Genomic DNA, 8,539 nt, shown 5'->3' with positions numbered 1-8,539 from the left:
TGAGGGGGCCCCGCCAGCCCCTTAGTGCCTTTGCCCTCCTCCTCTTTCTCCTCCTTCGTCTTCCCTCTGTCGGTTCGCTCACCCACAGCTCTCAGCTCACGGCCGCCCCGTTTCAGGGCAGGTGGCCCTGGCCCTGCGGCTCCGCCACCCCCGGGTCGGGAGCCCGCAGCCGTCGAGGTGTCGGAGCCCCGCGTGCCTCCCGCCCGCCGCCATTTTCTAGCCCCCCAGGCGTCTGCCTCCCACCCCGGGGTGGGTTTAATCCCTTCGCCCCTGGTGGTTTTCCTGCTAAATATAGTGTTTATCGCATTTTCTGCTCCCCACATTCGCTGCAGACTCAGGGAGGTAATGAGTGTTGTGCCTGGGGAGCGGCAGTCAGAGTTATGGGGTGTCCAAACACCATATTGTACACGGCTTCTTTTACCTCCTTGACGTGCTTAGAGAAGGCACTTCAGAGCGGCTACGCCTTGTGAGAAAGTGTGGCACTTAAAGTTATTTGAATGGGTCACCTAAGCGGTTTTATAAATATCCCTGAGTTGCTGTGGAGGTAGATTTTTTTAAAATGTGGCCAAGAGAAGATGAGCACCATACAGTTGTGTGAAAGATGAAGCAAACAGTATAAAATGCAACCTCTAGTGAGGATTATATACCCCAATGGCATCTCCCCAGAATCAGGTGGAGTCACTTTCTATATTATTCCATTGTGGGCCAGAGGCTGAAGCTTTCTGGCCAGACACAACTGTTTCCTGGACACAGCAGTTTCCTGTTATTGCAAATAAGCTGATTCCCTTTGTCTGCTGGAGTTAATATGTTCATGAGTCGCTTTCTCTACTGCAAGGGTCAGGAATGTTTGACATGCACAAAAGGGTGGTTGCAAAATCTCTTGACGCAGTAGGTGTGTCCCAAATTCAGTAAATACTGTAAAATATGGTGACTGGGATTCAGGGCCAAAACAGAGAAGAGAAGAACCACCAGGAGATAAAGGGGTAATACATAACGTAATAAAGATTCAATGATGGCCAAGTAGAGAAAGGCAAAATGGAAACACGACATTGAAAACCAGCCAGATCTCCAGTGAATTGGAATCAATGGGTTTGAACACAGGTGAAACTGCTGCTTGCAATTCCTTTTGCGTTACTTTTGTCAAGGAACTTAAAGGTATTGGTATTTATGGAGAGATTGATCAAGCTGTTTATGATGCCAGGAGGCATCAAGAAAAAAATATTGTTTGTAAGAGTTGTAACCAAACCACCACTGAATCCATTTTAGTTATTTTAAGCTTCAGTAATAGATGCGAAAATAAGAGGGGGAAAAAACAAACTAGGAAATTAGTAGAGAACAACATACATTTCCTATTGAATTTATCATTGAACCCAGGGAAGGTTTTTTTGTTGTTTTTGTTTGTTTGTTTGTTTTTATTTATTTTCAAAAGTTTTCAGCAATAGTGCACAGAACAAGAGAACACAGAACTTAAACTCCAGTGTGCTTAGACTTCAAGCACTTCCTCAATATTCAGGATATACTTTGGTTTCTAAATGCTGTCTGCTTCAGCAAAGCTGCAGCTTTACTTGTCAGTCAGGAAAGCAAGCCATGAAAACTGAGTGACAGTCAGTATACTGTGCTTAAAATAGAATGCCTTTTGCTCCAGAATCTCAAAACGCCACAAAAGACATGCATAAAATAAGTCTCCCTTAACAATGCTCTGTAAATGTAGCAATGTTACACTTTTCTTACCCCCCAAAGGAAATACAGGAAGCTTAGAGAAACACTTTTCTTTTTTTTAAAGGAATATTAAAGAAATAAGTAAATCTGACTCTCAGTGAAGACCTGCTTATGAACCTCCTTATCCTGATTCAAGCATTCTTTACATGATTTGCTTGTGTTTTTCTCTTCCATTTTCTTTATTTGTGACATTATTTTCAGTGAGAAAAAACTGGACTGACACTCGCCATGAGTTTTCAGTGTTAATGGGTGACTACAGTGCCTGTATCAGCTCCACACACAGCTGTTTAAGAAAAGATGCAAGATGAAAATTTGTGCAACATTACCATTTATAAGCCAAATGCCCTTTCATGAGCAAGAAGAACAAGCCAAGAGAAGTAAATAAGCCAAAAAATATCATATTCTGGCTTCTTTAAAAATAAATACAACTTTTTAAATTAACTTTGATTCGTCTTCTTTTTCTGTGTATGTATACACGTGTATATGTGTTTGGGTCTGCCTGCTTATACCAGATATTTTTCCTTGACCTACGTGTATTTCAGTCAAACTGAACACCAAAGTAAAGTTTTCAAAAGTACTAAATTCCTGTGCAGTTTGTGAAAGTGAGTGGAAAAGAGAATCCATATAAATTGTGCTACTGAAGGAGGGCTGAACTCTAACCTCAACACTAACAGTCGTTTGTCAAGAGTACATATCAAACAGGTGGTGTGAATAATGAAAGTACCTGAAGACTAAAGTAGCTTCACATATTACTGAACATCAGAATACAACCATAAGCTATAAAATCGTTTCACTAGTTTCGCTTCTCCTGGAGCTCTAACGTTTTGCTGTTCCTTTATATCACATGACCAGGTTTTATTTGCTGTCCTCCAGTACTTTACTTATCTCCTGGCTATCCCGCGTGAGCTTACGTTGGAGAAATTTCTTCTTGGGAGAATTGGGCCATGTCTTCTACGGCATGACATCCTGCTGCTGCTTCCATTCTCTCAGGTTGTTTTACCTGTAGTTTTTATCTTTGCTGTGTCTTCATTCTCCCAAGGTGATATTAGTTATAGATTTCAAAATTAACCTTCATATTAATTCTGTGATTTTGGTCACTCATTTCATCTGTTGAACACCATCCCTGGAGAATTCCATCAGGCAACTCATCATAAATCAAACCTTTGGTTTTTGTTATTCCCTAATGAAGGTTCTGCAACCTGTATTAGACTTACTAGGATTTCCTTTCCTAGCCCATCCAAGCCTATCATTCCTCTCAAAGTCATATTCAATTAATTTTTAATCCAGAGGCTTGGATGGTCAGTGCCTTCCGTGAAATCATGAATTTATAACACACTAATAGCCGCTCATCTGAATTCCAGCTACGGCCCAATACCCAGTGTTCAGTATTGGCGTGTGCATCTCAAGCCTCACGTGCAGCTGATGGGAAATGCAACTGGGAAGGAATTAAGGGCATCTGAATATAATGGTTGCTGTTCACACGGTGAAAAGTAGCTTAGCTCAGCTTGTCTGCTAACACTGCTGGCATCTGGTACAAATTAGAGTGGCTAATTCCATCAGCAGCGCCTACAGAAGCTGAGATTCGTGCTGGCCACCAGGTCATTATGTGTGGTATATTAAGACAGATGGGGCAGATTAATAAGCTTGAAGCTGGCTATGCATATCCTCCTTAGCTTAGTGAAAAGCACAGACTCACAATAACTGTAGTTTTGGTGCTGACCATAATATATTCCATCAGACTTGTGTTATTTTAAATCGGGGGCGTGCTTAAAACTGCGTGACATATTCCAACTGACCCTCTCCCACAACCTCTTAGGCATCAAAACAGATGAAGGAAGACCCAATTCACTTGTGAGACACAGAATAAAGAGAAATTAATTATCGTTTATGGAATTTTCTTCTTAGTAGTCAAGTTGCTTTCTTTCATGTGTTGGTGTGAATAGAAAACAGAAAAAAAGATTTTTGCAGGGGCAGATTGAAATGCAGACTGGGTGGTATCCAGGCTCATTGGGAATGGAGAACTGCTTCCTTGCACAGAAAGAAGCATAGAGGAAATTGATAGGAAGGAGAGAAGGAAGATAAAAGATGTCAGAATGAGTGAGATTTACAGGAGAAAAAAAAAAAAAAAAAGGAAAAAAAGTGAGAAAAGGTATTCAGATTCACAAAGTGAAAGAAGCAGTAATTCAAATGCAAAAACACTCCTTCAGCAGTGGTGGATCATAGTAACAAATTCATTTATTATTGCACAATTACTAACTGCTAAGATGTTTGCTTGGAAATGTACTGACATCAAAAGATACTACCAGTACTACTGGTTTTAGTAGACTTTTGCTTTTATAAACTGTAATTGAGGATCAATCACTAGTCAATGATCAAAAGAACTATCTATATGGCTGGACTGAGAACAGGTATATAAGTGACAGGATGATAGGGAAGTGTCCCACTCTGTGTGGTGGGCTCAAGTTCTTGCTTTATGGTACATGTAAATTAAATAAGAAATACAGTAGGACAAGACAAAAAGAAAAAAAAGAAAAAAAGAAAAAAAGAAAACAGAAAACAACTTGATAGATCTTAAACACTTCATATTTATTATACATTAAATAAAACAATTTCAGCTCAGTTGAGAGCCTGATGGGCTGGATTTAGAAAATCAAAACTTCTAAAGGAAGGTATGTTCAGCGTAAGTGATCATTAAGTACACATGTATTAATTATATTATAATAAAACTGTATTTTGTTAAACAATTCTCAAGTGAATAAAATACATTATCCAAGAGGTATGTATTCCAAAGGTCTTATTGCACAGCTACTGGCTAATCCATGTACTTTCAGTCTGGCAAAAGTATGTTTTGTACCACCGAGTACCAACTCTGACCGCTTCCTCATGTTTATTATTACACAGCTTCTCCTCTTTCCTCATTAAAAAAACAAAAAACCACAAACACAATATCAAACAGAAAACAAAGCTGAATATTACAAAGTGTGTGTTGTCTTCAGTTCATCTCATTTCAACCCCAAAGCAATCCATGCGTATTCTTTCTTTTCAGTAAGAGCAGGTAGGGAAAACAAAACAATAAATGAGAAAGATGGGGCGGGGAAAAAAAAAAAAGAAAAAAAAGAAGAAGAAGAAGAAAAAATCTGCAGCCACACATTTGTTCTGTCAATGCAAGAATTAAAATGCTGTAATTCTGGCTACCAGTTTCCAGGGTGGCGGCAGGAAGCACTGTGGTTGGACTCTCACTTCCCCTCAGTTTTGTCTGCCTGTACTTCACGCATATACGAATCGATGATATGCGGAGGCACTCCATCCATTAATAGTCTGAAGAATGAAAGTCCACCTACAAATAAGGGACAAGACAATTTTTCAGGCTGAAGATGCCTGGAGCAATAAAAAGGTTCGAATCATTAATTTCTGGCTAAAGTGGTAAAGATTTAATCAGTCCCTATTGTATACCTCTCATTTTAAGATGGGATAAAATTCACCCCTGTTCAAAAGCCCAGCACAAGAATTAGCCATTATTTAATCTCTGTATTATACAGAACTTTCCTGTCCTCTTGCACAGGGTGAATTTCATTTCGGCTAAGTCTCTGCTCACCACACAATAGCTTCATTGCAAGCGACCTTCTGGGATTTCCATTAGGCTGGGTGGAGCGCAGTTGGAGATGGAAGTCAGCACAGAAGGAACAATGGAGAAAACACCTGATATCAAACAGTTGTGGGATACATGCAGAGACATTCAAATTCTTTTAGGGCTGGGTCTTATAATGGTTTGTAAGTATTTAGCAAAATATTTACCGCGTTGCTTGAAAGTAAGAGCTGGGATGACACATGTAAATATATATACGGAAAAAAAAAAAAAAAATAGGATTTTAGATAGAGGTGCCTAAATTTAGACTGCTGAGAGAATTGGCAGAATTCAAAATTTTCATTTCCAGCAGAAGTATGAAGAATGATCTTGGATTCACTTGTGAATGAAAAACAGATGACATGAAATTAGCTTGCTTCGCTGAAAGCTCTGCTTACTGCTGGGGCTGCCCTGCTCTACAGCCAAGCCGTATGTTGTGCTGAAGCGTACGGTGTCTGCATAGGGAAGCTTTCTCAGAGCTTGGAGCTGGTGATGGTTGATCTCAAATCTGTGGGAGCTGAAGATTTGCTCCATGTTTGTGTCATCATAAACTGCAGCAGTGAATGCATGCTCACAAGACCCTCTTTGTTTTCTCTAGTCCTGCCCAAATTTTGTTTCGTGTCTATAAAAAGAAACTTAAAAAAATTTACTTTGCAGTTTTGTGGTGGTTAGCATCAGTATGCACTGAAAAGTCAGTTCAGAAGAAACATCCCCAGCCTTTTAGGTCCATAAGCTTAATTACTGTGTCTTTGCCACTGTGAGTAAAAAGCTGAACCAAACTTAAATCGCTGCACTAAGAGAGAAACCTAGGCTTATAAGAAATCTAGTCGAAGTACTCAATTATTTTTTTGATGCTCTGGAAAATTGGACAAGGCAAAGGATTTTTTTAAGTAGGTTTAATAGTTTTAGGATTCCAAAACAAAACATTTATTTCACTGCCCAGAAAAAATGTGCACATAGTGTCTAACACACCTGCTAGGACACTCCAGATCCCGCTGATGTAGAATTAGTAATTTAATACAAAGAATCCACATTAAAACTGAAATTTCATGCCATTTGAAAAAAAAAAAAAAAAAAAAGGAACTTGTAGCAGAAACTAAATACATGGTATTTCTGTAAATTTCATTGAAATCAAAGGATGTGTGGCAGAAACAATGGGAAAAAAAGATAAATATTTTGCTAAAAATAATAGAGGCTCTCCTTTCTCAAGAGGAAGGGTGGCATTTGTGGTAAGAGAGCAACATACCAATGATATTTATTCCTTGTATAATTCTGCACAGATATTCTGTTCTGCAAGCTGCAAAATCACCCATTGATAACTGTACTTACCTTCTCAGCCTTTTCTGGAACATGCATAAAGTTTTAAAGCAAAAGTACATTGTCAGGATGAAGACATCACTGTCTGTGAATGCTTCAGCTAAATGCAACTGAGCTGATACTTACATACAGCATTTATCCTGAGTGCCGATTTTAGGTATTTATAACCTTTATTGACACAAGGATTAACCAATTAAGGTGCAATTAGTTACTAGTGATTATGAGACTGTACTATCTCACTTAACAGTTGCATTGTTGCAAGACTCCCGAACTTACATGTAGATAGATGCACAATGCAGACAAAAAGATGCATGCTTTTTAGCATTCTTTTCAACTCATGTAGTGCAAATGGTGATATGAATCATTCATTTATAAATGGAATTAAATGTTGAATAAATATTTCATTTATGTAGAGGTATATTCCTACATGAAAATAAATGACTGTAAATGCAAAATGCGTTTTATTCATGTTAACTTGTGCTTGTGTTAAATTCCATTGGAACATGCGCTGATAGAAAGTAGTGGAAGGTGCTACTAACAGGGATTACTGTAACAAGCAATTATTATACAAATCTGATTTTACATGCATTAAAACTATCATGCTACTCATTTCAAAAACATTTTCATTAAGTGACGTAATGAAAATCATGCCATACTAGGCAAGACTTTGTATGACGTGTAAACAGACATAAGCTTCATATGCAAGTACCATATGAAAGCTTACCTTAGATGACAATATACATTCAAAAATCCTTACTGTGTAACTAAGGGAGAGAGAGAAAGAGAAGTAACAATTTAATCTCAAACACAAAAGTAGAGAGAAAATGTTGAGTGAAATTATGCTTACGATTATGCCAAGATGATGTTTTAATCCTTAGTCATGTAAAATAATGTGGGAATTGAAACACATGGAGAGTAAAAGGTGGGGATCCAGTTCCACTTCAAAATTATCATTAATATGTAAAAGCTATATTAATATGTACAAGTAACTATAAATCCTGTAATTAGTCTACAGTATAGATGATAACCAAATTATGCAAATGACATTTATTGTAATAGTTTCCAAATGTAGCTTCAAAGAAGCTAACACATATATATATATAGTATTTTCCACCAGGGGAAAAAAAAGCACACACATAACACTGAAACATATATATATATGTTGAAACTCTGTAAGGCAAAATAATCAAGTACAGACTAATTACGTACCTGTATACTAAAGTATGTACTTTGTCACATATCCACATTTACATTACCTAAAACATGACATTTACTCTATAGGTGTCTTTACCTTTAATTAAACATTTTGACTCTATAATACATCCATATATACATATATATGTATACATATATAGAAGCACTCAACTTTATACCTATTGTAGCCATTTAAAAAAAATACCTTACTACTTCAAATACTGCAAGAACATTGTCTAGCCTAATTTCTTAGCATATTTCATTTTGAAATAGTAAATTTGGATGTATAAAACACTGGAGACTACTTTCTGGGCATTTCTACCATTTTAAAACTGCTCTGCTAATATTCTGGATTTGGGTAAGGTTGCAAGAAAACATATTTCTATTGAAATGACCAAATTCTCTGCAATTGTAATCCCAATGAACCCAAATTTAAAATAAACTGTAAAGGCGATTAAATAAAAATATATGTTTTTAAGTATAAAATTTCTACTGATTTCAATTGGATCAGGATTTTTCCCCTAGATCCTGTAGTTTAAGTTCAGGCATAGATTATCATTCAGAGCACTAATTTGTAACCAAAACCAAATCTGTAATAAAGAATGCCTTTTAAGCACAGCAAATGACTTTATGATACTTCTGATATTTCAGTAATTCTGCAAACTAACCAAGATCTGGTTTTTG

The 8,539-nt window shown here is 37.4% G+C and overlaps 1 protein-coding gene across 1 annotated transcript in view; it reads right to left on the bottom strand.

Moving 5' to 3' along the window:
* Nucleotides 1-4,955: 4,955 nt before the first annotated feature.
* MYBPC1 (myosin binding protein C1) overlaps nucleotides 4,956-8,539 on the bottom strand; it is a gene marked incomplete at both ends in the record, with an annotated part of 80,206 nt that continues 76,622 nt past the window's right edge. Inside the window, one exon of the mRNA XM_082751883.1 lies at nucleotides 4,956-5,056. Within this exon, the coding sequence (XP_082608009.1) occupies nucleotides 4,956-5,056 (101 nt within the window). The remainder of the gene's footprint in view (nucleotides 5,057-8,539) is intronic.

This window comes from Aythya marila, assembly GCF_965140915.1.
Source record: "Aythya marila genome assembly, chromosome: 1".
In the NCBI taxonomy this organism is placed as follows: Eukaryota; Metazoa; Chordata; class Aves; order Anseriformes; family Anatidae; genus Aythya; species Aythya marila.
The sequence above is the reverse complement of the archived record's forward strand: the minus strand, read 5'-3'. Positions and strand labels throughout refer to the sequence as shown.